The sequence below is a fragment of the Primulina huaijiensis genome, chromosome 1, assembly GCF_012295235.1.
Source record: "Primulina huaijiensis isolate GDHJ02 chromosome 1, ASM1229523v2, whole genome shotgun sequence".
NCBI classification, from domain to species: domain Eukaryota; kingdom Viridiplantae; phylum Streptophyta; class Magnoliopsida; order Lamiales; family Gesneriaceae; genus Primulina; species Primulina huaijiensis.
This window is the reverse complement of record NC_133306.1, coordinates 4,062,508-4,090,187: the sequence shown is the minus strand read 5'-3', so window position 1 is coordinate 4,090,187 and position 27,680 is coordinate 4,062,508. Positions and strand designations below refer to the sequence as shown.

The following is a 27,680-nucleotide window of genomic DNA, read 5'->3' as shown; positions in this document are numbered from 1 at the left end:
CAAAGCTTAATGAGTACAATAATGGACTATTAAGGATATATACTTTAATATATTTATTAATTTGTTGACCATGTAGCTATTTATTAATGTTGTTGAGCGAAGTATATATTAATTGAATAATTTGAGGGAGTTACTAATCTATCTAGATTATATTTTAGATGTTAGTTTTAATAATATCTTTCTTATTCATAAAAAAATCACGAATCTTACATACATGTAAAAATAAATATAGATTGTTCGATGGATAGCTGTGAGCATGTGCCGATACCCTAAAAAGTAAGTTGAAAACGGTATCTTGATACATTATTATACAAAATCCTACGGCTACCCTCTCGATCTTATTCAAAATTAATTAAGCTCCTTGATCCGCAGTGATGAAAACACTTGCAGGAACTGGTGCTTGTGATTGAATCACTACTTTGTTACCGGACACATTTCTCAAAACATGGACGGGGAAAGTAGCGGCGCCTGTGATGAATGTGTAATCTACACGCTTGATGAGGTTGGGAAACACCAATGCTGAGTTGAAATCTGCCACCCATGAACTGCCATTTCCTTGCACGCTTGTTCTTGCGATGGTGGACTTGAGATTCATCCCATTCACGTTATTCCCATCAATCACGATTTGGTTAATCTGCTTGAAAGGTCCCATTTTTTGGTCTAACTGCACGGTGTCAATACCCTTACCAGACCCAGAGAACATGTTGTCCACTATGTTCACTCCATTCGCCACACCCTTTATGGATTTGAGCACGATGTACGCGTCGCCGAGGAAAAAGCTGTTGGATATGGTGAGTTGCACCGGGTCTTCGGCTACGATGCCTGTGAAGTCGAAGTAAGAGTTCACGATCCGGGTCTGCGTCAATCCTGGGAGTTTGAGGTAGATTCCGGTGCCGCCGAAACCGGTGGCCTTGTTGTAGCAATGGACCTCGGATATGATGTTGGCTTGACCGGTGATCATTATCCCAAGAGCAGCGGAAAATATGACAACATCGTTGATCGAATTGTCGTTCCCTAGTAGTTCAATTCCAGTGCCTGTGAAGTTCCTCTCGCCGGGATCACCTCCAGCGGTGATGTGTTGCCCCAGATAGGAATGTCGGATGGAGGTTTCGTGGCCGCCTTTTACCGAGATACCGACGGTACTGAAATGGGTAATGTAGCAGTTATCAATATTAATTCTTACAGATTTAACGACTTGAATTCCTCCACCCCGGTAATTAGAGTCCAGCAACAGATCTCTTAGTGTTACAAATTCGTAGTAATATTCTAAACTGCTGGATGAGGCGGGTGAAAGATCTATCAAATAGCCGCCATTTGGGAAACTGTTGGATGCCTTCAGTGACCCTCCGTGAATCTGTCACCAGAAAAATCAATAGTAAATCCAAAAGTAGCTACGTAGATTGATCAAGCTGGGATGAAAAAAGGTTATTTACAAAAATTACTCACGAGCAAGTTCCCTCTTCCAGATACAGGGAATTGTATGGGACGACTGATCAAATAGCTGCCACCATCAAGATCAATCCGTGCTCCACCAAGATTCACAATTCCGTTCATCAAGAACCCGTTACCCGGAAGCTTGAGCGCGTCGGATATTGCTGCAATAATTGCATTGGTGCTGTCTACTTTTCCTGTTGGATCTGCTCCATAAGCTGTCACATGAAACACCTGAGGAGGTGCCGCATTAGCCTGCACATAGCACAACATGCTTGTCATGATCATATCAACAAATCGAATTGGTGCTCAAGGATTGGTAAGGCACTTACAGCACCCGACGCAGAAACCAACCCGCTTGAAGTTGTATTATAATCAACATCACCTTTGGCCAGCAAAGCATTCAGGTACTGATCATGTTCATACACCGCGTGTACTGTAATAAAACTGAGAAGGAGTACGGCTATTCTCGAGTTCTCCATTTCTCTGGCTTGGGAACAGACAAAGAACTTTTCGTCAATATTGATTCATAGGACATGCACAAATTATATGGACAGTACTGAAATAGCTTGCTAGCTACTTATTAGGTAGGATAAGATAGAAATATATGTAGCTATGTTAAGAAATTTGATTAACTACAACCCATGGAAAGAGACAGCACCAACTGCAACAAATTAACTAGTAATTTGGGATTCAAGGAGAGATTTATTCTTCATCATCATGCAAATGACACCTCCATTGAATTTTCTTGTAAATTAATTCGATCAACTCCCCCAAACCCCTACGTTGTTCCTAGCCAAGGAATCCCGACAAAGTTTGACAAAATAACTGCTTATATGTGTGATTGTACGATATATATATATGTAAAATAACTGCAAAATTAGCAACTCGTGAATCATTACTAGAAACCACTACACTAGTGACATTCCTCAGGCAAGAAGGCACGTAAACTAATTATACCAATATATAGTAGCTAGCATTCCTCATCAAACAGGTCACGATCAGACCTGGGTGTTAAGGAGTAGCCACCCGATGTCGACACCGACGATACGAGTAGAGAAATGGGACAGAATTAACCTGAAGGATGCTTGCTTGTTGAAAAAAATGTGGAGTGGTGTACATATTTATAGGGAATGAAATGGCAAACAATTATTCAAGTTACCGTAATACAATATTGTACTGTTGTAATAATTAGACAATCATATTCCTACAGTCTACCGTCACATGTATACACGTGTTCCATTTGAAAGATAAATCAAATTTCATTTCACGTTTAGCACGCAATATTACATGCATAATACAAGAATCATTAATTCTTTTGGATTCAAGTAAGTTAATTAAACGAGGACAACTAATTGCATATTCTCGGGCAAGAATTTGAATTCAGAAGGGTCTGGGAGAAGCATTAGCCCAACCCTATTAGGCTTTTATAGAATCTACTAGATTTCAAAAAAACTTCACATAATCTAATAGATTTATTTTGTATGATTTTTATTGACATTTGTAAATTTTTTCAAATAAACATATGTATTTTGTAATTTATTATTATTGTTATTTTAAAAAAATTTATTTGAACTAATAGTTTAACGTTAATAACTTTATTTATTTAATTTTTTTCATTTATCAATATAAATATTTTTATCTTATTGATTTAATTTATGAAATACGATAAATAGGTCAATACTAAATTTATTACTATTAAACTTCAATTATTCAAATCAATTCAACATATTTATTTAATTAATTAATATTTTAAAAAATATGTAACACTAATTTTAATATTAATAAATAAACAAACTTAAAATAATTTCATTCATTTTAAGTAATTTTTTTATAAAAAATATATTAATTTTGTTTTTGATAATATGTATAAAAAAAATAAGACAATTATTTATACCTGAAAATAGAGAATAAATATTTTAAAATAGTTTTAATTAGTATGAATTTATCAAAAAATTATATATTTAATTTAGTATAATTTAATAATTAAAAATTATTATTATTTTCAATTTATGAGATAATAAAATACTATATTTTTTATGTATTATAATAAGTTTTTATTAAATTTTTAAATAAATATAATTTTAAACTGCATGCGATTTTGTGATCAGAACACAAAAAAAATAAAAAAAATTAACGATATTAATAATTTTGATGTTAAACTATTGTTAATAATAAAAAATGGGTTTTTAAAAAGTCCGAAAAAAAATATATGATAGAGAAAATAATGAATTAATTATTGTTTATATTTATATTATTTTTAATAGAAATAAAATTGAGTATGTGAGTTTGTGATATTTTTCAATTAGATGAACATCCAAATATTTAGGTTGAATCAAAATATATTTTTTGACATTTAGTAGGTCTCTTGTGAGACGGTATCACATATATTTATTAATGAGACGTCTCAATTCTGCTCATATTTATAATAACAAATAATATTTTTCATGGATAACCAAAATAGGATATCTGTTTCATAAAATTGACTCATGAGATCACATCCCAAAAAATTTTGTGTTTGATATTTTTTAGTTGTATTTTAAACTTTAATTATTGTACTTAATAGAATTTTGTGGAGTTATTAAATATCTATTGACATTTTGAATATGACTATTGTAGAATTTTTAAAAGTAAAGTTTAAATATTACATGATTTTTTAAAATATATAAAAAATTTAGATTAAATACTTGTAGATTTTTAAACACAAGAGTAATTGGAAGTATGAGTGTAAAAATCTGACACGACTCGACAAACCGACCCGATTTGACAAAAAAAAAAAATCAGGTTTGGAATTTAGGTTTTCGAGTTTGGGTCAGATCGGATTGGACCTGATATCTGATTTGAAAAAGTAATCGGGTTCGGGTTAGATTCAAGTCAATTCAGATTGACCCAATTTTTTTTAAAAAAATATATAATTAATAAATATTATCTATATTTTTATATATTACGTTTGAAAATAATTATTATATATTTTATATCATAAATTTTTATTATTTGATATTTATTTTGTATATTTTTAAAAAATGTTTAGTTCATGTAGTTATATTTTTAATTTTTTTAATTATAATTTCAAATTTAAATAATATACTAGAGATTTTGTTATTACATGATTAAATTAAAATATTATTATTATTTAATCATTTTTTAAAAATATTTAAAAAATCAAAATTTGGTTGATCTGGTTAGTCGGGTGCAGATGAAAGTTTTCAGATTGATTTGGGTTCGAGTCTGGTTCAATTTAACCATTTTTTAAACACTATTATGCATCATCCTGAACCCAACTGATAATGGACACCCCTGATTGGAAGTCTACAACAAATTATTCTAGACTGGAAGAAAGCGCAGCAAGCGCCGAAAGAATGACCCAGTGTCGATTCATAAACCTCACTGCAAAAACCCCATTCCTCCAAAAAAACCTTCAATTCATCAAGATTCCCATCACAGTCATCTGCAAATCGAACTAATGCCCCCAAGAGTTTGAAGTTATCTGCATCATCAATGGAAGGCCAGCCGGCCCACTCGTTTGAAGCCTTGACAAGTATCGACCGGGAGAATAAGTTTATGAATGTGATCAAAGCTTCACTTTCCAGCTGTTTATCTGAGACCCATCTCCATTTAACGGTTCCTGGTCTTCAATCCAAGACCAGAGGCAAGGTTAATTTACTGTTTCGTATTCTCCACGAGACCCATTGAGGAAATTATTCTTACTGACCAGAAAAAAATGTAATCTTTGAAGGTTAGAGACATCTTTGATTGTGGAGACTATCTTGTACTTGTCACAACTGACAGACAAAGTGCTTTCGACAGAGTTCTTGCTTCAATTCCTTTCAAGGGTCAGGTACTTATATAGTGCCTTGCCCTGTGTGTGATCGACTTCATGCCCTAAATTTTCTCCGTGCTGAGCTTTAAGACAGTAACAAGGTTATTTTAGGTGTTTAATTGTACATTTTTATTTGCAGGTGCTTAATGAAACAAGTTTGTGGTGGTTTAGTAAAACTCAGCACATAATTCCTAATTCAGTTGTTTCATCTCCAGATAGGAACGTCACTATTGCAAAAAAGTGTGTTGTCTTTCCTGTTGAATTCGTCGGTGAGTTGTTCAATTGATGCTCTTTTTTCTTGTATCAGTCAGTGTTCTGGAGTGAGTTGTAAACCTTGTGCTGAGAGCTATTCCTTGTACGAAATGGAGCTATTATACTGTTTTGTATCTTGGATTATCTATTTGGAATGCCAATTGACAATGCTTCTTGTTCGAAGTTAGAGGCTATGTGACTGGAAGTACTGATACCTCACTTTGGACTGTCTACCAGAAAGGCATTCGGAACTACTGTGGAAATGTTCTTCTTGATGGTGAGGTTTGGGATTGAATAGACTATTTATGTTAATTACCTTCTTTTTACAAACAATTCTGCATTTCTCTGTTATAGATTTGGTGAAAAATCAAAAGTTGCCAGCAAATATACTCACACCACTAAAGACGTGGATCATGATGTTCCCATAACTCCTAAAGAGGTCAAGCCTGTGTACTTTGTAAATCCCTCAATATGGATATATTTCTTGAATGTCTAGATCCACCAACTATCCCGCTCTTAGGGCCTTTAAGTATGTTATGCACTTCTTTTCCTGCGAATTATATGATTGATGCTTTGGTGTAACACCGAGACAATGTCACTTTTCCATAAAAATATCATGCAGATGATGTGTCATCCGAGATTCACGGTTTGAGGGGGCGACATTCAAAAAATGGTATGCTAGATAAATAAGAGCATCTAGCTGTGGAATTGAATCTCATTGTTCGTTAAGCCAATTACAAACAAATAATTCTTTGATTGAAGTTGAAAGACGAAGGGAGTCCTTTTAGCTGTGTCTGCTTGAACAAAAGCCTAATCTTATCAAACTTTCTATCTTCCCACAAACATGTGCCAAAAAATATTGAATTGGTGCTAAAAATAAAATAATAAATACCGAAGTGTGCCAAATTTTGGCATTCAGAGGTGCTTATAAGAAGCACCTTGTAGGGAGGACTCCTTGTACGTTCAACCCTTATCCATGTTTATTACAAGCAATATTGTGTCAACTGATGTCTAGTTAGAAGTATCCCCTTATTTTCAAAATGAAAGAAGTCAGATTTGTACCAAGGCTGCCAGCCATACGAATTTAGAGCATCTAATATTGTGTGTTTGTGAGTATGCATTTGCTCATGTTCGTGATTTGCGTGACAGATTGTTTGGCGTGGACTGATGACTCAAGCTGATTATGACGAAGCAAGTGAGGCTGCATTAAAGCTGTTCGAGTACGGGCAGGTACTTAATGTTGAAATTGTTCTTGTCTTTTCCTTCTCATCTATCACCTTAAATCATAATCATTAAATTGTTCAAAAACAATTTACTACTTTTTTGTTGCTTATTGAAATTGGTTTGCATGTAATTAAGCATCATCTAAACATAATAGTCTCTTGTATAGCAGGTTTTCATTCATTCAATGGGTGTTTTATTTTTCCTGATATTTTATTGATCCCTAAAGTTTATGTTTTTGGTATTGCAGCGCATTGCCATGGAACATGGTCTGATCTTGGTTGATACCAAATATGAATTTGGAAAGGGATCTGATGGCTCCGTGGTTTTGATTGATGAGGTTATTTGTCTTATGCATGTACCTGAAATAGATGCATGTTAATGCTCAATCAATAGCATAAATTAACCGAATATTAATATGCCAAACATCAGGTTCATACACCGGACTCGAGTAGATAATGGATCGCTGATTCATACTAGGAGCGCTTTCGGAATGGTCTCGAGCCCGAAAACATTGACAAGGTTCATGATGGTGACATGATTTGGAGCCGCTACATGCTTGCTGTTAGTTGTCTCACATTGGTTGAATAAAATACCTGGGAGTTGCATATATGGACTTGGACAATCCTCCTCGAGCTAACTTTTGGGGTTGAGTTAGGATGTTCCAATCTGAACATGGTATCACACCTCATGTTCCACTGTTATGTGTTAGACCATCCATAGTTGGGCCACCCGTTCTGCCCATAGTTGGATGTTCATTCCTGGGTGTGAGGGGGTGTGTTAGTTGTCCCACATCGGTTGGATAAAATACCTGAGACTTGCATATATGGAATTAGACAATCCTCCCCTTGAGCTAATATGATTGGAACTTGGACCTAACTCAACCCAAAAGCTAGTTCAAGGGGGGAGAATTGTCCAAGTCCATATATGCAACTCCCAGATATTTTATCCAACCGATGTGGGATAAATAACACTTGCGTCCATTATAACTTTTTTTTTCTAAATCTTTGGTAGGAATTTTTGAGGCAGTGGTTCAGAGATCATTGCAACCTTTATGAAGATGAGATAAATATATGTAATTAAAGTAATCTTTTACATTAAAAGATAAGAGTACTAATATTTATTATTTCATTAAATACAAATTTATTCGAAAAACTTAAATATACAATGACACATAATAATTATGAACTATATAAGTATTTTTAATTTTTTTTGTTATTCGTTAAATTAAATAAATAAATATTATAAATAAAAAAAATTATTTGAATAAGAAAAATTATCTTAAAATTAATTACAATATATTTTGAAGAAAAAAATACTAAAAACATTGTTACTTTATAACACATAATTATGTGTTATAATACTTAAAAAATGTTATAAATCAATAGTCTAATTAAAGTGTTTGTCAACATATTTACCAAAAATTTAAACAAGGTAGCAAAAAAAATAAATTTACTTAAATTAGTTTGAGTAAATTTTCTGTGAGACGATTTCATAAATATATATTCATAATACGGGTTGGTTCGGTCTATATATGAGTGAAAAATAAAATTTTTTACATAAAACAATATTTTTTATGAGTCGGTCGATAGAAGATCTATCTCAAAAATTGACTAATCAGAAGGTGTCATAAAATTTTTTGTGTATTAGTTTTAATATATTTTTATATTTAATAAAATAAAAATATATAAAAAACTTTGTATGTTTATATTAATGTTTTAAAAAATTATATGAGAACATGTTATGTACTTTAAAGTAAAAAAAAAAAAGAAAAAAAGAAAAAAAAAGAAAGATGAATTATATTTTTTTTAAAAATGGAATGTAAATAATAAATTTATATATAACAAATATATTTTTATATATTTAGTTCTTCATATCTCTAAAATATTAAATAAACATTAAAAAAATATATAATATTATGTTTTCCAACATTTTATTGAAGAATATCATCGTGAATTTTTGATATATTTATCATCCATAAATCGATATTATTATTATTATTATTTAATTAAAACTTTATTATAATTTTAAAATATTCAAAAAATGAATACATTTTTTGATTAAAATTTTCATCTAATAAATGATTTTTAATTTTTTTGAAAAATATTATTTGCTTTTAAAAAATTTTGATAAACAGATAATATATTATTTGTTTTTCTTATTTAATATGATTTCAAATAGTATATTTTTTTACATAATAATTATATATATTCATTAGATCAATAATATTAAATAATTATTTAAATTCTCGTATTTATTAATTTTAATAATCAATGCAACACGAGTGAGATAATAAAATCGAAGAATATTTATCATCTACGATATGTGTTTATATATAATAATAATAATAATAATAAATATAATACACTAAAATAAATTTCGCCTGCAAAACATTGCCTTGGGGGGTTTGGGGGCTTTATTTAAGTCGGCCGGGGCAATTGCGAGTAGAATGAATTCCCCTCCGAAACCCTAAATTGTTCCCCTTTCTCCCAGAACCGAAACAGAAGCCAACTTTTCGAACAGGAACTCGGAGAGGAGAGAAGAATCGAATCGAACTCCAATGGGGAAAAAGAAGAAGAGAGGATCTGTAGATAAGATGTGGTGCTATTACTGCGACAGAGAGTTCGAGGACGAGAAGATATTGGTGCAGCACCAGAAGGCCAAGCACTTCAAGTGCCACGTTTGCCACAAAAAACTCTCCACCGCAAGCGGCATGGCCATACATGTCCTCCAGGTTCACAAGGAACAAGTCTCCCAGTCAGTGCCTCTCTTTTTCATCTTGTCCTCCACCCTCGCACACAAGACTTCACCATAAAGCTGTTCATATTATATAACCATGTTTGAGTTTTCTATATAGATTGTAATGCCAATTTTTTCTGTTGGGACCTGAACATTGAATCTTTTGTTTTCTTTTGTTCATTTAACTACGTTGGGGCCTAAGCCTAACTAGGGTTTCTAAATTCCTGGAAAATTGATATCGGTGATTTACTTGAGTTTTCATGCTTCCATAGGAATTCTTAACGTTGTATTTTTTTACTGATTAATATGATAACATTCCTGTCACAGAGTTCCAAATGCAAAACCTGGAAGGGAATCAACAGAGATTGAAATTTATGGAATGCAAGGAATTCCAGCTGATGTTCTCGCTGCTCATTATGGAGAGGAAGGTACGCTTTCTATGTGAATTTTCCCTTTTGGTTTGGTTTAGTATTCACCGGTGAACCATCTACAGATGATATTTTGTTTGGTTCATATTTTCCGATGCTTTGGTGCAACACCGAGACAATGTCACTTCCGGGGAAACACATACCCTCCTATTTCAAAGGACTGTCAGTGTAGATATCCATTTAATGTCTATTAAGAAATCTAGTCATTATGCAGAGCAATCTTTCTCTTCCATCTGCTATCTATATATTTCCTTTACTCAATAAACATGTCTTTTCTTTGCACTACACACGACAAAAGCTTTGTACGGATATCAGGACCCAGGAGGTCTGAACTCCAGCAGTGACTCTGGTAGATGTATTGTTCCTGTTGCTGGCTATGCCATATTTAATGGATGGGGGGTGTCCAGGGTATTTTATATTGTCTGATTTATGTTAGGTGGGATTTTTTGAAAGAGAAATAACTGAAATCAAACTGAACCAGACCATTTTTTGAATGTTTTCCTTTAGAATCTTTTTTGCTGTCAATTCAATTCATCAACATATTTAGTTCTGCTTCGAGAACCAAAGGGTTAGGTCAGTGAGCAAAAAAACCCAATTGAATCTGATTATGTGATCAGTATGAACCTCATAAGATGGACTTGCTGTAATACCTTGAAGTTAAAATTTGGAATTATGAAGTCTAAGCTATATATTATTCTTCAGTTGATAATTGATATTTTATTTTAACCTTTTTAATATTTAGAGGGCTCAGATTGACTGTTACTGAAATTACAGATATAAGTCTCCATCAGGCTCATATCTTTATGATTTTTATTATTGTTATTTTTTACAGAGCAAGAGACTCCTGCAAAAACATCCAAAGTTGATCTTGCATCATCCCAATTTGTCGGCGGTATGATTCCGGGAACAATTGGTACTGGATATCCTCCCCGCCCAACTCTGGGAACAATGCCTCCCCTGTATGCTCTCGTTTAACAAGATTTCATTGAACTTTACTTTGTTATGTATATAAAATATATTAACTTAGAGAAAGTGAAAAAAGAAAACGATCGATTGATTTTTTTTGCTTGCATGTTAGTATCTGATAATGTACCTACATCAAAAATGTTATTCTATGCTTGTAATTTGTAGAATAAGGCTACAAATAAATGTAATTTCTTTTATTCTCAAGAACATTAGTAACTTTTGGTAACATTGCCATCATTGAGCGAAAATACTTGCCTTATTGATGCAGTTATCCACGGGTTCCTATGCCTCCTGCTGGTTGGCAAGTCCCACCTCACCCACAACCTTGGTATCCACAACATCCAGCTATTTCAGTTCCTCCTGCTGCTCCTTTGCCGCAACAACCTTTATTTCCTGTGCAGAATGTGAGGCTCTCTGTACCACCTGCCATCCCCCCTGGGCATCAACAGTCATTACCAATTGCTCCTCCGGGAATGCCTGCTGCTACAGCTGCCATGTCTGTGTCTCAACCTTTGTTTCCTGTTGTTCCTAGCAATAGTGTTAATTCTCAAAGTTCTCCATTTTCTGCTACTCCAATGAGCCTGCCATCAAGTACTTTTGATATGAAGAGCGCCGAGTCCAACTTTGGAGGCAGCACATTGCCACATAATAGCTATCACACATCGGGGATTTCAGGTTTTGTGTCCTTTTCATTCTTCTTTTCCCTGTGTTTTTTACCTTGGTCTTTTTATATGGTTTGGACAATAATTACTGTTAGATTTATTCCAGGTCAGAATGAAATTATAACCTACCAGATTTTTTTAGAATGAATTTCGTTAGAATGTAACTGAAGTGCTGGCTGAGTCAAATCATGCCTTGATAACTAAACACTTCTTCCGAAACATGCTATCATGTTTTCTGTCAGTCGGCTACATTTATGAGTGATATTCATTGTGATTATATTTTATATAATTATTTTTATAATTACGATTGTTAAGGTTTTATTTCAGTTTTAATCCACGATATGGTTATTCATATCTGCTGCGAAAGATTTATATGCTGTAGTATAATTTTTCTTTGATCATACTGGAAAAACATTTGGGCTTTTTCCTATTAGTTTGTAGGAATCAACAATGTTTATACTGGTACTAAGTATGGGCAGAATGCTAATGTTTGTTTTTTTTTATTATGGCTTTACTGCTTTCTATTCCTTTAAACTTCACAACTAAATATATTTCGTGCTCTGTCTAAATTATTTTCTTGTACAATTATTTGTTACAGTTGTGACATCCGTTAATTCACATTCTTATGCATCTGGCCCGAATACTGGTGGGCCTTCTATTGGACCCCCTCCGGTAATTGCAAATAAGGCTCCAGTTACCCTGCCTGCAACAAACGAGGTTTATTTAGTGTGGGATGATGAGGCAATGTCCATGGTTAGTAGTTTTCTTTTCTTATCTGAAGTTTGTTTATGGAATACCGAATGCTCCTAGTGCTTCACCTCCATCGGACGGCAGTCATTGAACTCGCTTGTGGTGTAAATTGTTTCAGGAGGAAAGAAGAATGTCATTATCGAAGTATCAGGTGCACGATGAGAATAGCCAGGTAAGTCGTAATTGCCTAAAGCTGATATTCTTCAATGGATGATGGTTGAGTCACTCAACACAGGTGGTCCGGAATTGCATTTTGTGGTCTAAAAACTTCACTTTTTTGTTACGTTTGTATTTCTGCATGTACTTTTATTTACTCTGCTATCGCAATAAATTTTTTTTGTTACGTTTGTATTACTGCATGTACTTTTAAATACACCTTTTTCACCATTGATGTGGAGATGTTTTATCTTTGCTTGGTCATTCTCCGGTTGGCAAGCAATTCCACCAATTTTGAGGTCAACAAAGGTTCAAGTAGGTATTTTCGTTATCTTTGCTGACAAATAGTAATTTAATTTCTATAACCACTCCAGGCCTCTCGAACCTTGATAGAGATTAAGATCAGAATGTGTGCATTTACACACTAGGAATTTAATATGTTCTATTTTTTAAACTCACGTTGTGATTGATCACAAAGTCTTGGGTTTGCTGGAACTACAAATTTTCCCGTACATGTTGTACGATAATAAATCGATGTGGATTCAATAGTCCAGGTCAGCCTTTTTTGCAAAGTTTTGGTATCTGCCGACTGTAAGCTAAGCTCTGCTTTTCCATAGCTGATTATGAGAATGCCAGCTGTTTTTCTTCCCTATTAAGTTCTAACGAGGTTGTCTGTTTCAGATGAGCTCAATTGATGCAGCAATAGACAGAAGGATATCAGAGAGCAGGCTCGCAGGTCGCATGTCTTTTTAGTGATGATGCATGAGTGCAGCAGCTGGGATTGCATCTTTTCGAGTCCAATTTTTAACATCGGTTGGAGAACATGCTGTTACGGTTCTTTTAATTTATTTGTTGTATTCTTTTCGGGTCAAGGTTCAGGATAATAGCCATTTTACACTGTTGTCAAAATTAAATATATATATGTTTTGGAATTTTTAGGATCTCAAAATGATTAATCTTTTTTCGTGTTTTGCAATAAATGCCATTTTGATATCTTGTATCAGAGCAGACAGAGCTGATGCTCAAGTCTGCGCTCGTTATTTTGTATCAAATCCTGAGCGCAGCCGGAGTTACTTTTTTCCGTTCTGCTTCCCCTAACTATGTTGTATGACATTATTGTCGACTCATTCAAGATTAAGTTTTTGGTACGGTTTTATGGCTGGCTATTTTATATGAATCAGAGCAGGTGATTTATGTTTTATATTTTCACATACTTAAACCAAATCGACGCCGTTTATAAATGAGTATAGTTGGTGATATGGATTCTTGGCTCTATGTCGTTCATTAGCTGGGCGAAATGGACTGTTCTTTCTCTACCTTTTTCTTGAATTTTTCTGTTTTAATAAAATTTTTCTAAAAACGAGTATATTATCAGATTACAAATGGATTTGATTACATGAGGTGAAGAGTGTGAATTAGAAAATAGAAAGTTTATATAAAACATTATTTGGCTTGTGGTATTAGAATACAAACTTCGTATAATATATCTTATTTAGTTTGTGAGATGAGACGATAAATGATATATGATATATGATATGAATATATATATATATATATATATATATATATGTATGTATGTATGTATGTATGTATGTGTGTGTGTGTGTGTGATATTATAATTTATAATTTTAATTTTTTTTAAAACATTAGTCAAATTTAGATGAAATCTAAGATATATAATCAAAAAATCTTAATGATATATTAATTAATTCAAACAAAACCTTTTAAAAATTGAGAAATATATCTTCTTTTTTAATCAATGGATGAAATAAAAAACAAAATCAAATTGGGGATTGATTTTGTTTTTCCCATTCTCCATAAATATGACTTCAGATTAGTTAACACTTTTTTTGTTCCTTTCATTAATCATGCAAAGAGTTACAATAATCATCTAAATTTCAATCAAACAAGTCGAAAGACTAGCATAACAATAAGCAGCTTTTGTCAGAGCATCTGCTACAACATTTTCTTGTCTATAAGCAAACTGAACCAATAATGAGATTCCCTGATTCAATAGATGGCTTGCATTGGTGCACAAGAGATTCAAACTCCGTAGTATCATTGTCGGGAGATTTGATAGCATCCACAACATTTTTTGCATCAAGTTCGAAGATCACATTTGTCAAGTTCATCTCTTTGATCCAGGTTATAGCATTGAATGGAACAAGAACTTCACATTCCTTCATCATTGGATTTCCAGGGCCGTGTTGCACTCGACATGTCATAAATTCTCCATTTTCATCTCGCAAGACACAGCTAAAGCCGAATGTATTATTGTCTGTAAAGATGGCTGCATCCGTGTTGCATTTCAGGAAATGAGGGGAGGTTTGTGCCATCTTTTACAAATTGGGTCAAGGTCTGATTTTTAAAATCAGTTAACATTTCTTCTTCTTGTTTTCTCAGAATGATTAATTAATCAATTAACAAGGTCTGATTTTTAAAATCAATTACGTTTTTCTTTTACGAAATGACCATCATGCCCCAACCTTCCGCTCCAAGCCTCCGTTGTCTCTAAACCCTTCCCAATATGGAAAACCTTCCGTCCTCTGCATCTAACTACAGCACAGACGCATACATCCACACTAGATTCTGCTGATTAACGCGCGTCCATTTCTCTTCGAATTATGATAGTCGTTCGGGCGCCATTGAGAACGCTACGGGCCTCACTTTGCTCCGCTCAATTCACCCTATTCAATTCTCCCTTTCTACATCGTTTTTATTCCGCCGAGCCTCAGCAGCCTGACCCTTTTTCTCCCACAAATTCCGGTGAATTTGAAGACCCACAAGAGGCCGTGTTTGATAGCTCCCATTTTGACGACTTCAATGTTGACTTGAAATCCAATGATGGTGGGAATAATACTTGCAATGATGATGCAACGTGGTCCAATACGTACAGGGACACGATAAAAAGCAAAGTTTTTGGGGAGGATGTGTCGCATATGAGAATCTTGAGAAGGGAGGAGGAGAAGAAGAACAAGGCCGCCGCTTTGGCAAAGGCGCTACTGGAGCCTTCTTTGGATGTAGAAGATGAGGACGAGGATGTGGAGGTGAGGGAGGTCAAGGAGGAGGACCAGAAGTCTCTGTCTGTTGGCGTTATCGGGGCTCCCAATGCTGGGAAATCTGCTCTCACTAATTTCATGGTCCTTTTCTCTTTCTATTTTTTCGTTTTTGCTTTGCCTTCTGTCTACAGACCAAAAGCTTTGACCTTTGAGTTTTGGTCATGGTTGGGGGAATTTTTCAAATAATACATTCGTTGGTTAAGTTGCATCCTTGCTCTAGAGAGACTTATCCAGAGCAAGCTAACTATTGACTAGTTTATTAAGTTCTGATGCATTTGTTTATTGGCTGCTTATTTTTATTGGGATCTAAGAACAATTGCAATTGGTTCAATGTCTTTGGTAGTTTGTTCTAGAATTGTTCTTCCGTTTCATGTAGCTATGTTGGTAATTGATTCTGGCCACGTTTTTTATTTCTCTGTGTGCGTAAGGTGTGGATGAAGAGAAAACTTTAAACAGTTACCTAATTTGCCATCTTCATGACTTTTTTTTCCCAGGTTGGGACTAAAGTTTCAGCAGTTTCACGGAAGATAAATACCACAACGCATGAGGTGCTGGGAGTTTTGACTAAAGGCGATACCCAAATTGTACGTTTAGATTCGACTACTTGATTTCCTTCAGTTTTACAAGTATCATGTGAGACATATGCGTTTGACTGTGTACTTCTGGTATTTTATCACCTTGATCCGGTTTCTCAGTAAGTTTATTTTCTTTATGATGCCCATAATTAATCCCCTGGAGTGTGGTCTTATGCCTTAATCCTTACACTAGAAAGAATATAATTACTCTTGAGAAGAATATTTAATTACCCCAAATCCAACTACTACTGTTTTTGGTTTCCAACTAATTGTGATATTCTTTCAGTGTTTTTTTGATACTCCAGGTCTTATGCTCAAGAAAAGTGGATTTCCTTACAATGATATCAAAGTCCGGAATGAAAGTGCATGGAGTTCCATTTACTTATATGACGTTCTGATAGTTATTTTTGATGTGCACCGACATCTCACCAGGTTCAGCTTTTCTTTCAGTAATTTGGCTAACATCTGCTGATTATTTTGTCTGATGTTCCCCAATATCTTGTCATCCCTTTTCTAAATTTGGTGTATTGTCTTGAAGCTATACTGTAGATATTCTATGTATGAAGGATGGATTAAGTTCGTAAATAGTCTTTTTGTCGTATGATGCACATAAATTATCTATTTATGTTTATGTGTGGTGGTATCATTCAGAAAGATGTGGTTTCACATTTAGTTAACTGAAGGCTCTGTCAACACTGAAAGACGTGCATCCATTTCTCTGTGTGTGTTATTATTCAGAACAAAGTGAACTATTTTACTGACACAGATCAGGAAGTTCACAAGTTGTAATTCTAATGATGGATTATATATGAGTGTGATATTTTCAACTTGCAGTTGTTTCACCGTTTTGCTGTGGTGTATCCTTGTTTTATTATGTGGCTTTTGAATTGTGGGGGTTTGACCTGTCTTCTTATTTTTCATGAATCTAGACCTGACTCAAGAGTGGTGAGATTGATTGAAAGAATGGGGTCAATACAATACCCAAACCAAAAGCGTGTGTTATGCATGAATAAGGTTGATTTAGTCACAAAGAAGAACGAGCTTCAAAAAGTTTCTGAAGAATTCAGGGACCTTCCTGGATATGAAAGGTAAATACTTCATCTCTAGTTGACTACTCATCTAAATGATGCCTGATGTTAGTTTTACTGCTTGGTAGGTACTTCATGATTTCAGGACTGAAGGGTGCTGGAGTGAGAGATCTTACTCAATATTTAATGGAGCAGGTAGTTATTAGTTAACGGACATCAATTTTAATAAATAAAATGTTCCAACCTTTGGATGGAAAAAAGTTCGCGAAAATTTGTAGTATGTTCTGCATTTCTGTAACTTCTGTTTATTGTTTTTCTCATTTTTTTCGATCAGTGAAAATCTGTTGTATTTCCTACCTTTGTGTATGCACATAGCAAATAAACGAAACGAGAACTCCACAGAACTTTACAATTGGCTCTTACATTATTGGTTAGGGAGCCAAAAGACCTTGGGACGAAGAACCCTTGGGCATGAGTGAAGAAGTTATGAAGAACATATCACTAGAGGTTGTGAGGGAGAGATTGTTGGATCATGTGCATCAGGTAATTTAAACTTGCATTGCATTATTTGTTGTGATGCCGTATGTGGGAGACAAGTGAGTGTTTATTAACTTTCCGCAAACCTAGGAAATACCATATGACATTGAACATCGTTTGATGGGGTGGAAGGAATTGAGAGACGGTTCTCTCCGGATCGAGCAACATTTCATTACTCACAAGATGAGCCAACGCAAAATTTTAGTCGGGAGTAAAGGGTCCAAAATAGGGTGAGCATGCTTCATAATTTTTTCTCATAATTTTTTTATGTTTCTGCGAATAATAAAATAATGATGCAGGCGGATAGGCATGGAAGCTAACGAGGAGCTTCGATCCATATTCAAGAAGAATGTGCATCTTATTCTCATGGTTAGAGTTAAATGATCCGAGGAATCATCATATATGCTGTAAATTAACCAACCAGGGGGTGTGTTTACAGAAGCCAGAAGGGATTGTGAATTATACAGATTTATTTCTTAAGTTGGTTAAAGTTTTAGAAAGGAGTGGATTAGCTCAATGCCTTGAAAGAGAACTAAAGCGAAGGGTGAATACCTTGTTGAGGAAGAACCGTGAGTTTTTAGATTCACATCCAAGTATGGACTGGAAAATAATTTGTGACATGCCACACCACTTGGACTTGTACAATGATGTTTTGATAATTTAATGTCTGAATTTTACATTGAGCTAAGCCTCAAATTCATAATTATGGGATCTTTTTATACATAATATGATGCTAATTTTAATATTTTTTAGCATTTTGGATTTCCTCGTTGTTTAATAATTTGAATACAATATAATATTGTTGAAATCAAATTGAAATTTTCACGAGTTAAGCCATGCATAAAATCCACTTTATTGCCATTTCGAGTTGAGTTTTCAAATGATGGCGCGAAGTTGGACTTTTAATTGGGAATTCTTAACATTTTGATTTTACCTGGTTTTTCACTCAATCACTCATTTTGCATGTAGAGAACAAGTATATTGGTAATTTCGTATGTACAACAGATATTAATAAATTATTTAATGACAAAAACATGTGTAAGACGGTATCACGGGTCGTATTTTGTGAGATGGATATCTTATTTGGTCATTCATGAAAAATTATTACTTTTTATGATAAGAGTATTACTTTTTATTGTAGATATCGATATGATTGAACCGTCTCACATATAAAGATTCGTGATACCGTCTCATAAGAGAACTACTCTTATTTAATATCTTTATAACTTCACTTTTTCATGATAGATTAAATTTTAAGTAGAACAAAATTAATTTAGAAAACAACAAAATAAAATTAGCACGATAGTAATTTACCTGCTTCTTCTTACAATATAATAGCACTAAACAATAGAAAAATTTAGCTTATCTTTCTGAAATTTATTATATAAAAAATAGTTCAATAATTTTTTTTTAAAAATCTCTTATGTTCTTTGCTTCTTCTTGCTAGAACAATTGATAAATGGAACGGAACGGGCACAGACACTCCTACTTAAACGAGCCACAACTGCTGTAAAGACGGGGGTTCAAAGAATTGCGGGAAGATGCCGGTGGCAAAACCAGAATCATCGGATGCAAGGGTCATCGCCCACATCGACATGGACTGCTTCTATGTTCAAGGTCTTCTTTCTTTCCATAGCTCTGTACTTGTGTAAACTCACACCCACTATCAAGATTTCTTTTTTCCTTTCTGGGTAAATAGTCATATGGTTTTTACTCAAAAAGTAGTGAGCGACCTGTGAATTTTCGTGCTGTTCATATTCTCCATGGCGGCTTATTTTTTCTCATTATTTACTCGATAATTATGGTTTCCTGGGAATATCTTGTCATGCTATGCACAAAATATGGTGCAACTTCGTTACTATGTACGGACCATGCCACGTGCACCCCCAACCAGGGTTACTCCTTTTTCTGATGGTTGGCCGACAATTATGTCCTTAGGAAACAAATAAACGGATTAGAGAGTGCTGGGGTGTTTTTGGTGAAGCACCGCCCAGGCCAGGAACTTGAGAAATGTATACGTGGTAATGCTAAAAGATATGTAATTTATAAAGCAATATGTACCACATATGTAATGTTTATAGGAGTGGGCAAGAGTCAATGTCGTATGGTTGGAGGCACAGATTTACCGTTTTTCTAGTGATACGAGGCAACTTGTTTGCTTTGGCACCAAGTTACTCCGATTGTGTTGTTTTGAACCTACTATTATAGGTGAATGTCTAAATGGTTAATGCTGTCCTCTTGAGTGGAAATCCTCTGCTAGAATTTCTTTATGCATTGCATTATCATCTTATGAACCACAACACAACCAAGCTTCTGTCTTCCAAGAATCTCTCTAACTTTTTTTTTGTTTAAAAATTCTCCCTATTCACTTTGTCATAAATGGTCATTGTTTCTGTAGTTGAGCAGCGTAAACAGCCAAATCTAAGAGGTCAACCCACTGCCGTCGTACAATACAACTCCTGGAAAGGCGGAGGGCTTATTGCTGTGGGTTATGAAGCCCGTAAATTTGGGGTTAAACGGTAGATGCTCAAACTATAAAACTGCTTTTGCGAGTGAATTTTTTCGCTGCTCTTGAATGTTGAAATCTTCTGTGTGAATTTTTAAGTTCAATGAGAGGCGATGAAGCAAAGAAAATATGTCCTGAAATTCAGCTTGTCCAAGTTCCTGTGGCTCGTGGGAAAGCGGATTTGAGTGTGTATCGAAATGCTGGTTCTGAGGTCTGAAGTAATTAAAACCTTCCTTCATCATCAACCTTGTATAACACCTAATTGTATTTGAAATGTTCGCAGGTCATATCTATTCTCTCCAGGAAAGGTCGATGTGAGCGTGCTTCTATTGATGAAGTGTATCTTGATCTTACTGAAGCCGCAGAAACAATGTTAGCTGAACACCCCAATGGAATATTGGAGCTAACTGATGAAGAAGCACTTAAGTCACATGTGTTGGGGCTTCATTTGGTTGGATCATATGCTTCAATTTTTTTTTCTTGCAGCTTCAATTGTGTCGTTAGTGTTTATGATCATAGTGAGTTATGACCAAGTATGTCAAACAACCGTGCTATTAAAGTTATGATATAAGGTTGAACATGTGACTCGAATACGAAGTACCACTTTTCCTACCCCTATCCACCAATCCTGAACCCCAATGGAGCACAGGCACACACATTACATGCTGTTCACTAATCAGATACTTTGTGGCCAAAGTCAAGGTTTCGACGTGGGCATTCGGCATTCCCGTGAAGGGCAGCCTGTCTGTCATTGTGAGGCAATTTTTTTCTCTTTTTCATGGGAAAAGACTTGAGTAGAATATGTTGAGAAAACAGGAACATGCGGAATTTCCTTTCCCTTTTGTTGGCAGATTCCTTTATCTTGCATTTGTAAGAGCTGCTGTATTTGTTTTCTCACTTTGTGTCCAGGATGGGCTCAACGCTAGAGATTGTGTGAGGGAATGGTTTCTTATGAACGATGGTGATCATCGTGATAAGTTGTTAGCATGTGGAGCCCTTATTGTTGCAGAACTCAGACTGGAAGTTTTGAAAGAGACTGAATTTACATGTTCTGCGGGCATTGCTCATAATAAGGTCGGAGGATTTTTCAGCCGTATATGTATAAATGTGCTATAATTATTGACACACCCACAAAAAACTGTTTCTATCTAGACTTTAAAGGGGTATTTATGGTGTCATCAGATGCTGGCAAAATTAACAAGTGGTATGCATAAGCCTGCTCAACAAACCGTTGTGCCCTTCTCATCTGTAAAGAAGTTTCTTGAACCTCTTCACATAAAGAAAATGTATGGTGATTTGCAGCTTGTGTTTTGTAATGGTTCAAGAATATCTTCTAATATAGTTTAATTACTGTTATTGTTTTTATGCTGAATTGCCATGATTTGCTTTTTTTTTTTTTTTTTTTTTTTTTTTTTTTTTTTTTTTCAATTTTATATGTTTGTAAGCATAGTTTAACGCAGACCTTACTACAGGAAACAGCTTGGCGGAAAGCTTGGAACTTCTCTGGAAACTGAACTTGGTGTGAGTACTGTTGGAGATCTACTGCAGTTTTCAGAGGAGAACCTGCAAGAACGCTACGGAAGAAATACTGGGTTGTCTTCTACTTAACATTTGCATGATGCTCAGATTATTTTTTTATATGTGAGGAAAAATGTTGCCGTCAATGATTTGGCCATTTCCATAAATTCTGATTGATTCTTATACTTACTCAAACTGCTACTGACATCACAAGCACATTCCGTAACACGTCAAAAACTGCCATATTTGATATGATTCTTATCGTACGTAGCAGATACTCAAATTAGTTGAGATCCTTGAGAATTGTTTCTACACTTGCTTTTCAGTTTCATTTCTGATGGTTGTGGCTTTTGCCTGAATGTTAAAAGAAGGAAGAAAAGATAAAAATACTTAATTGCAGTTCATGTAACTTCTTTGCCTCTTAGTTGAGGAGTTTGTTGTGTACGTCACGACCATTTGTGGTGTAGGAGATCTTTTTCTAGACTGTAGTAAAATATTTTTTGAAATTTTCGTGCTCTTTTTGTAGAAATTCATTTTAGAATATTTTAAAGTCACAGGAAATTGGAACTTTATTACTACTGTGGGTTGTGGGAGAATTTTTCCTGCACTGTCACATTTGAATTCTGCATTTTCATTAAGCAAAACTTACCTTATTTTATGTGCAGTACTTGGTTATGGAATATTGCAAGAGGGATCTGCGGAGAAGAAGTTGAGGGTCGCCTTCTTCCCAAAAGTCATGGTTCTGGGAAGACATTTCCTGGACCTCAGGCTCTTAAAACTCTCTCGTCTGTACGTATTTTCATAAGAGATGATCCTGTTATAAGTGACTAATTGTTTCAATTTGCTAACAATACTGCAATTTATTCCTTTCACTTTATATTTTGAATTTTCCCTTCCTTATATTATGCTATAATTGCAGGTTCAAAAGTGGCTCAATGAGCTTTGTGAAGAACTAAGTGAGCGGCTGCAATCTGATCTAGAACAGAATAAACGGATCGCTCATACTCTCACACTGCATGCAAGTGCGTATAAGGTCTACGGTCTTCCTCAATGAGTTTTTTAAAATTAACATCAGTTCAAACATCTTCTTCCGAACAAATTTTATTGCCTTAAAAAATTTATGTTAGTGAACTCATCTGATAACTTTATATATTTCAAATCCAGTTGAATGACTCTGAATCATTAAAAAAATTTCCCTCAAAGTCCTGTCCATTAAGGTATGGGACTACAAAGATTCAAGAGGACTCTCTCAGCTTATTTCATACTGGTTTGCGTGAATACATTGGCATATACAATGTCAAAGCGAAGGGAAGCAACCAACATGAGTGGGCAATAACTGGTCTCTCAGTGTCAGCCAGTAAAATTGTTGCAATACCATCTGTGAGTTGAAGCAACTCTGTGTCCTGCTGCCTTTTGCTTTCTTGTGTTTGAATCTTGTTCCTTTTGTCAACTGTTTTGTCATTATCTAATCATTTGTAACCTAGTTTCTTGTAGAAACTTTTTGTTTTGTCATAAGGTTACTAGTTAATGCAACACTCAGTTGCAACACACCCAGTTTTATTTAATATACATCAGTTTATTTCGCATACACAAGCTTAATAAACTTATTATTGCTGATTAAATGAAAGAGTTTTTGAAGGTTGATTTCAAATACATCTATAGCCAAGTGGTTGATTTCTGTACACCTATAACCAAGCATGGGTTTCAAGGATGGCAAAACAAAGACCTCTGGCTGTTTGATATTTCAAGAAATAATTTTGACCAATCACTTTCAGTTTTTCCCCATTATCCATTTATTTGAGCCTGGGATCTATTTTGTGCTTTTTTGACTCCTAATACTTTCATGTCGACAGCACTTGACTGTGTCTGTTTCCCATTTCAATTATCTTTATTCGCTTCGTCTTTTATCCAACTAAGACTGTTTTATGTTTATAGTCAATTCTTTCTCATTTTTATGTTTATAGTCAATTCTTTCTCATTTTTATGTGCAATACTTTTATCAGGGGACCAACTCAATTATGAAATATTTCCACAATGAAGATCAAAATTGTACCTCCAGAAAAGAATCAGATTATGTATTCACCAATGATGCAGCATCTTTATCATCCTCAGGTTCTATATGATACCATTCTGGTCTAATTGCAACTCTTTGTTAACATGATTCCCATTCTCATCTTTCTATAAGCTATAGGTCATGGAAGCTTGGTACAATTACATTTAGCTGGTTCAGAGCTAGAACCTGGTGAGGTTGAAGCAAAGACTCAGCAGGACATGCCTGGTTTGTATCCGAAAGAAAATGGAACAGAAGTTAGCAAGGCAAGGTTTGATTTATTATTCTGAATGAAGTGTTCTTATTTGCATGAAAATGAACATGAAGCTGACATAGAGGCTTTTTTCCTATTTTTGTTTATATCAAATGTCTCCGGACAGGAAATTTCTTATCTTATTGGACTTTGACACATAATGTTTTAATCTGTAGTTTGAATGCTTTGTCCAGCAGTATTGCAGTATATGTGTTCATCTTAATATGGTTGGTGCAGGCATTATTACATTGAGGAAAGTTATGCTGCACATAGATGAAATAGGATAAGCACCAAAGAAATCATGCTAGCAAATTTTTCACTTGTACGTATGTCGACATGAATGCTTGATCCCCTGTTAAAATTTGTTGAGGCAAATGCATGATAATATAGGGTTTTTGATTGGAGAGGAGCAAGTATTCCCCTGTAAGAGCATGCGGTGAATTTGTTTCATTGAGCTCCATTATCCCTGTGATGAGTAGCAATCCCCCTTGCCACCTGTTCATCCCCTATCCATATCATTTGAATTCGGGAGCTAGAGTCACATAGAACAATTTTGTTTTGTTTGTTTTGGAAAAACGAAACACAATAATTTTTGGATGTTTAAAAGATCCCTCCCATACATTGTGTAGCCTGAATGTTCCTTGCATGTTTTACAAATAATCTCTGTTAAGAAGATGTAGTTATCGTAACAAATTGTAAAATAATCTGGTCGTCGTGAAACTTTAATGATTCTCTCAACTAATTATGAATATGTATCACATATGTATTACTAACTAAAGTCTTATTATATTGCTCTGTGATGCAGGATTCAGTTTTTGGCACAAAATTTACAGATAACCAGCCATTATCTTTCTTCCAAATGAAAGAACAAAAAGAAAGTCTCAAAGAAGAAATTTTGTTGCCACCATCCTTAGGTTTTTTCCATATCATGGTTCCCATAGCTTTAGTTTGCCCTTTTTTCCCTCTTTATTAGTTTGATTTCATAGCAATGGTAAAGCAGGTGTTCAGAGCTGGGTCGGATCAAAACCTACGCAGTCTAAAATGGAATTTGTCGAGGAAGGAAGTGGACTTAGTGTGAAATCAGGGAAACAGAAAAGGAAGTTTGACACAGAAAAGGTTTGGGTTTTCACTGTTTCTACCCTGGCACGTGTAGTTAAAAATTTCTTTATGTCTGGGACCGTTTGATACGTGAGATTTCTGTATTGGGTATTCGAGAAAATTTAAAATCGGAATTTCGTCATTTCTAATTCTATTATCCTTTGGAATTCCTTGATAGAGTGTGTGAATTCTGTTTTGTTTTGATGTTTGTTATTAAATTTCTGAGGAAGTTTTGCAAGACAACGTTGGATGAAATTCCTTCCAATTTTTGGTGTTACAGAGAACTACCCCATCAATCTTGAGATTTTTCCATAGCAATGACGAAGCATCCTCTTCCTCTGGTAATTGTTTGTGAAGCGTTCTTCAAATAGAATGTTGTATCAATCCAATCTAACATGTTTCTTGTCCATTTTCTTTGGTATTTGGTGCAGATATTGGGGCCACAACTGATGGATGCAAAGGCAATTTAGGGGAAGATGTACTAAGAAGAAGTAATTCATGGAATTACAAGAGTGATGAAATAGACCCCGTCGTCTTGAATGAGTTACCGCCGGAAATACAAGCAGAAGTGCGTGCTTCGCTTCTTCAGCCACAAACTCAGGCGAAAACTGTGAAAAGGGGTTCCAGTATTGTTCATTATTTTTTACCAACCAAAAACTCCTGACTTTTATTTTTTCTTTTACTGAAACTATACATTTAATAACTGTGTGGGTATGTTTAAGCTTGATTAATAGCGTTTGCGTATAGGAACTGTGGAACAGTTAGTTTATTGCATGGCCTTCTAATTTTTGTTCACGTTTTATTTTGTTACCACTAAAGAATGGGAAGAAAAGTGAGGTTTAATTGAGTCTGTTGGGAAACAGAAAGAGACTCCCTTTTAAAGTAGTTATCTTGGAACTTGGAAGGACCTCAAACAACTTAGATGAAAAGCCCTTGAATGAAGCATAATATAGTAAGTAGGTTTTTTTGTGAGACGATATGGTAGGTCTTTATCTGTTAGACATGTCAATCATGTCTATATTTATAATAATAAGAAATATTTTTTTACATAAAAAATAATATTTTTGGCGATCTAAATAGGAGATCTGTATCATAAAATTGACTCGTAAGACTGTCTCACAATTTTTTTTGTATATGATTTATATTTTGTTTAATTTATAGCGTTTTATATATTTTATCCAAAAACTCATTGAATTTTTAAAACTCAATCCAATGCCTATTTAAATTTTTAAAAACTTAATTTTTTTTCATTTAAACCATTGATTTTTAAATCTTAGAACAAGATACAAATTTTTTTCAGAATCCAAGGAAGAGCAAGATTTGCCACCAACACCGTCTACCAGTACCTAACAAAAAAATAATTTGTTCCCTTTATGTGTGCGTCGGGCATATTTACTATTTAAAAATAAAATATTGGTTTTTATTTATTTATGATAATGATTTGTCAGTTATTTAATTTTTTTTATAATTTGAGAATTGAAATTTTTAATCTGAGTGTAGCTTAAGGATGTCAACGAGTTCGGATTGGGGCGAGTTTGGTCAAACCTAAGATCAGCCCCGCTTTCTTATAGACCCGCCGTTTCCCCCACCCCACCTTGGCCCGCCCCGTGAACCCGGCGACGAGTTGGATCCATTGGACCCGTTAGAAATATATAATTTTATATTTATTCAATAAAAATTTTAAAAATTAAAGAATCATTAAATATATATGTCCAAATTTATATTAATAATATTCAGGACAAAAACAATATTATCATAAGTTAAAATATATCGACTTGTATTTTATTAATAACCAAAAATTATAATGATATATTTTCATTTTAAATATAAATAATAAAAGAATTTCAATCCAAAATATTATAAACTAAAATTATAGATAATGTATTAATTATTTAATATAAATAATATAATTATATAATTAATAATATATATACATATATATTTTATATTTGTAAATATATAGCATACTTTGACGGGTGGGTTCGGGGTGAGTTTAACCGAACTCGGACTCTCTTTTAGACCCGTTAGGCCGGGTCTAAACCCGTCCCAGCGGGCGAGTTTAATACGAGTATTGTGATCTTGTGGACCTGATGTGACACGATGTTTTATTTCGTCTTGCTATTTATATTTTATTTTATTTTGGTTTGATTCGTTTAAACTTTAAATAATATTTGTTTAAATATTTCATTTTATGAAATTATGTGTAATGAGATTAAATTATGAAAACGTTTTCATTGTAGTTATGGTTATTGTTATCAAAATCTCAAATATATTTTAAATGTTGTATTTTTTACTGTTTCGGTATTTTGATAGTTCTTTGAATTGTTATTTGTTGATTGTTTATGTCTTAATTAATAATTAATATATTAAGCTTCCACTTTAATTTTTGTGGATAAAGCATTTGTGATTTGTCATTTAAGTTGGTTATTTTTTTAGAATTTTGTTTTGATATAGTTTGATTGGTTATGTTTAATTAATTTTATCAATGAAATTTATGCATATTATTTGTTGTAATGTCAAAGTGAACGCACCCCAAAGTGGATGAAATCAAAGTAAAAATTTCATAATTTTTATAACAAATCAAATGATGGTCAAATTAGTGTAGACTAGAACATAATATCAATGAATTGT

At 34.2% G+C, this 27,680-nt stretch overlaps 4 protein-coding genes and 1 pseudogene across 5 annotated transcripts; 4 read left to right on the top strand and 1 right to left on the bottom strand.

The window, feature by feature from the left end:
• Positions 1-204: 204 nt before the first annotated feature.
• LOC140984057 (polygalacturonase QRT3-like) lies at positions 205-2,246 on the bottom strand. Its single transcript, XM_073451256.1, has 3 exons — positions 1,764-2,246; positions 1,447-1,686; positions 205-1,354 (listed from the first exon to the last, which is right to left on the bottom strand). The coding sequence occupies exons 1-3, from the start codon at positions 1,911-1,913 to the stop codon at positions 353-355; spliced, it is 1,392 nt and encodes a 463-aa protein (XP_073307357.1). The 5' UTR covers positions 1,914-2,246; the 3' UTR covers positions 205-352.
• Positions 2,247-4,752: 2,506 nt separating this feature from the next.
• Positions 4,753-7,807, top strand: LOC140971283 (phosphoribosylaminoimidazole-succinocarboxamide synthase, chloroplastic-like; annotated as a pseudogene).
• Positions 7,808-9,137: 1,330 nt separating this feature from the next.
• Positions 9,138-13,366, top strand: LOC140978443 (protein SUPPRESSOR OF FRI 4-like). Its single transcript, XM_073443476.1, has 7 exons — positions 9,138-9,481; positions 9,791-9,891; positions 10,724-10,850; positions 11,126-11,532; positions 12,118-12,272; positions 12,388-12,441; positions 13,107-13,366. The coding sequence occupies exons 1-7, from the start codon at positions 9,285-9,287 to the stop codon at positions 13,176-13,178; spliced, it is 1,113 nt and encodes a 370-aa protein (XP_073299577.1). The 5' UTR covers positions 9,138-9,284; the 3' UTR covers positions 13,179-13,366.
• A 1,521-nt stretch (positions 13,367-14,887) lies between these two features.
• LOC140978425 (GTP-binding protein ERG-like) lies at positions 14,888-18,369 on the top strand. 2 transcript variants are annotated; one of them, XM_073443450.1, is made up of 8 exons: positions 14,888-15,565; positions 15,979-16,068; positions 16,346-16,491; positions 16,989-17,147; positions 17,216-17,282; positions 17,523-17,630; positions 17,715-17,854; positions 17,932-18,369. In XM_073443450.1, the coding sequence occupies exons 1-8, from the start codon at positions 15,050-15,052 to the stop codon at positions 17,942-17,944; spliced, it is 1,239 nt and encodes a 412-aa protein (XP_073299551.1). In that variant the 5' UTR covers positions 14,888-15,049; the 3' UTR covers positions 17,945-18,369. The 2 variants fall into 2 exon arrangements, with proteins under 2 accessions (XP_073299551.1, XP_073299542.1); XM_073443441.1 differs by having other exon boundaries at positions 14,890-15,565; positions 17,924-18,369.
• A 694-nt stretch (positions 18,370-19,063) lies between these two features.
• On the top strand, positions 19,064-25,892 carry LOC140978438 (DNA polymerase eta). The gene is made up of 16 exons (XM_073443463.1): positions 19,064-19,241; positions 20,023-20,143; positions 20,230-20,341; positions 20,414-20,581; positions 21,040-21,204; positions 21,313-21,416; positions 21,603-21,722; positions 22,314-22,437; positions 22,568-22,681; positions 22,813-23,028; positions 23,652-23,760; positions 23,840-23,964; positions 24,757-24,865; positions 24,949-25,067; positions 25,330-25,390; positions 25,481-25,892. Exons 1-16 carry the CDS (start codon positions 19,166-19,168, stop codon positions 25,711-25,713), a joined length of 2,076 nt encoding a protein of 691 aa, XP_073299564.1. The 5' UTR covers positions 19,064-19,165; the 3' UTR covers positions 25,714-25,892.
• Positions 25,893-27,680: the final 1,788 nt, after the last annotated feature.

Bases quoted from the DNA above. Each gene is read 5' to 3' on its own strand.
- LOC140984057 (XM_073451256.1), bottom strand. From the start codon at position 1,913: ATGGAGAACTCGAGAATAGCCGTACTCCTTCTCAGTTTTATTACAGTA. The intron at 1,687-1,763 runs GTAAGTGCCTTA...TGCTATGTGCAG, and splicing joins TGGTTTCTGCGTCGGGTGCT to GCTAATGCGGCACCTCCTCA. The intron at 1,355-1,446 runs GTGAGTAATTTT...TTCTGGTGACAG, and splicing joins CTGGAAGAGGGAACTTGCTC to ATTCACGGAGGGTCACTGAA.
- LOC140978443 (XM_073443476.1), top strand. From the start codon at position 9,285: ATGGGGAAAAAGAAGAAGAGAGGATCTGTAGATAAGATGTGGTGCTAT. The intron at 9,892-10,723 runs GTACGCTTTCTA...TATTTTTTACAG, and splicing joins TGCTCATTATGGAGAGGAAG to AGCAAGAGACTCCTGCAAAA. The intron at 12,273-12,387 runs GTTAGTAGTTTT...AAATTGTTTCAG, and splicing joins ATGATGAGGCAATGTCCATG to GAGGAAAGAAGAATGTCATT.
- LOC140978425 (XM_073443441.1), top strand. From the start codon at position 15,050: ATGATAGTCGTTCGGGCGCCATTGAGAACGCTACGGGCCTCACTTTGC. The intron at 16,492-16,988 runs GTTCAGCTTTTC...TCATGAATCTAG, and splicing joins GTGCACCGACATCTCACCAG to ACCTGACTCAAGAGTGGTGA. The intron at 17,148-17,215 runs GTAAATACTTCA...ACTGCTTGGTAG, and splicing joins GACCTTCCTGGATATGAAAG to GTACTTCATGATTTCAGGAC.
- LOC140978438 (XM_073443463.1), top strand. From the start codon at position 19,166: ATGCCGGTGGCAAAACCAGAATCATCGGATGCAAGGGTCATCGCCCAC. The intron at 21,723-22,313 runs GTTGTCTTCTAC...TTTTATGTGCAG, and splicing joins CGCTACGGAAGAAATACTGG to TACTTGGTTATGGAATATTG. The intron at 25,068-25,329 runs GTTTGGGTTTTC...TTGGTGTTACAG, and splicing joins GGAAGTTTGACACAGAAAAG to AGAACTACCCCATCAATCTT.